At 40.9% G+C, this 1,445-nt stretch overlaps 1 protein-coding gene across 1 annotated transcript in view; it reads left to right on the top strand.

Annotated features, from left to right (window-relative positions):
- The window catches only part of NEK3 (NIMA-related kinase 3), a 37,279-nt gene that overhangs the window by 30,303 nt on the left and 5,531 nt on the right, over positions 1–1,445 (top strand). Inside the window, exon 11 of the mRNA XM_006879607.1 lies at positions 62–158. Within this exon, the coding sequence (XP_006879669.1) occupies positions 62–158 (97 nt within the window). The remainder of the gene's footprint in view (positions 1–61; positions 159–1,445) is intronic.

Raw genomic sequence — 1,445 nt, 5'->3', positions numbered from 1 at the left:
ACTGATTTATTTACAAAGTTTGTATAATTTTTTTTTCATTTCTTTTTTTCATCTTTTAAAGCAGGAGGAAGAACAAGTGAGAAACTGTAGTCGGACTGATATAGAGAGCATTAATAAAAGACTGGTTGAAGATGCTCTGAGGAGAGAACAAAAACAAGGTAAGTGATTTAAATTCTAACCCCTCAAGGTTGTTGTTGTTGTTGTTGGTAGGTGCTGTTGAGTCAAGTGTGACTCAGAGTGACCCTGTGAACAGCGGATCTGAACACTGCCTTATCTTGTGCCATCCTCATACTCTGACACACGCAAGCTCATTGCACAAGTCACCGTGTCAATAATCCACCTGGTCAAGGATCTTCCTCTCTTTCTCTGCCCCTCCACCTTCCCAAGCATGATGTCCCTCTCCAAGTCATAACCTCTCCTACCAATATGCCCAAAGTATGTGAGACAAAGCCTAATCATTTTTGCCTCCATGAAGCACTCTGGCTACGCCTTCTCCAAGACATATCTGTCTGTTCTTTTGGCTGTCAGGTAACAGAGAACGAATGCTGTTACTAAGAACGCCGTTTCTAGTTCATGTTACTAAGTCTTAGATGTAATTTGTTGGGGAGAGTTTTGCTTATCTACTAATTTGCTGTTATATAATACTTTATTTTTTCATTAAAAAGAGAGATGAATGTTTACCAGGGAGTTCTGGTGGCCTAGTGGTAAGGAGCTGCACTGCAATCCCAAAGTCACACAGGCTGAATCCACCAGCTGCTCCACAGGAAGAAAAGAAATCTCCCATACAATTTGCTGCCTCTAAAAACCTACTAGAGAGTCCTATGGGTTGGTTCCAACTCAATAGCACATAACAAAAAGGACAATATTTAACAGTAAGAGCCATTGTGAAAAGTAGTATTTGATACAGTATCTATTATAAAAGCACTGTGTACAGTGATTATATGAGGCTTCTTGAGGCTTTGTTAGAATAGAATAGAACAGAACAGAATACAATTCAATACAATACAATACAATAAATATAAATGTAAAAATACAGTTGTGTACCACATAATGTCCATTCAGGCAATGACCAACTGTGTAGACATCTGAGTTCAGAAATGCTAATCAATGAGGAAGTCATAGTATCCGTAACAGCTTTGCACATAAAACACATCTACTCAGAAGCATATCCGGTATTGGAAAAGGTGTGTTCTCTTGTATTAGAGTGGAGGCCGTGTCCCACAGACTCTGGCACCATGAACATATTTGATCGAAAGATCAACTTTGATGCTCTCTTAAAATTTTCCCACATAACCCCCTCGACACAGCAGCACCTGAAGAAAGTCTATGCCAGTTTTGCACTTTGCATGTTTGTGACGCCTGCAGGGGCCTAGGTTCATGTGGTCACTCACTCCATTCAGGCTGGCCTGCTCTCCGCGCTGGGCTCCCTGGGGTTGATGATTTGG

Source organism: Elephantulus edwardii, unplaced genomic scaffold, assembly GCF_000299155.1.
Source record: "Elephantulus edwardii isolate Elephantulus edwardi_28Jun2011 unplaced genomic scaffold, EleEdw1.0 scaffold00004, whole genome shotgun sequence".
Lineage (NCBI taxonomy): Eukaryota > Metazoa > Chordata > Mammalia > Macroscelidea > Macroscelididae > Elephantulus > Elephantulus edwardii.
The sequence above is the reverse complement of the archived record's forward strand: the minus strand, read 5'-3'. Positions and strand labels throughout refer to the sequence as shown.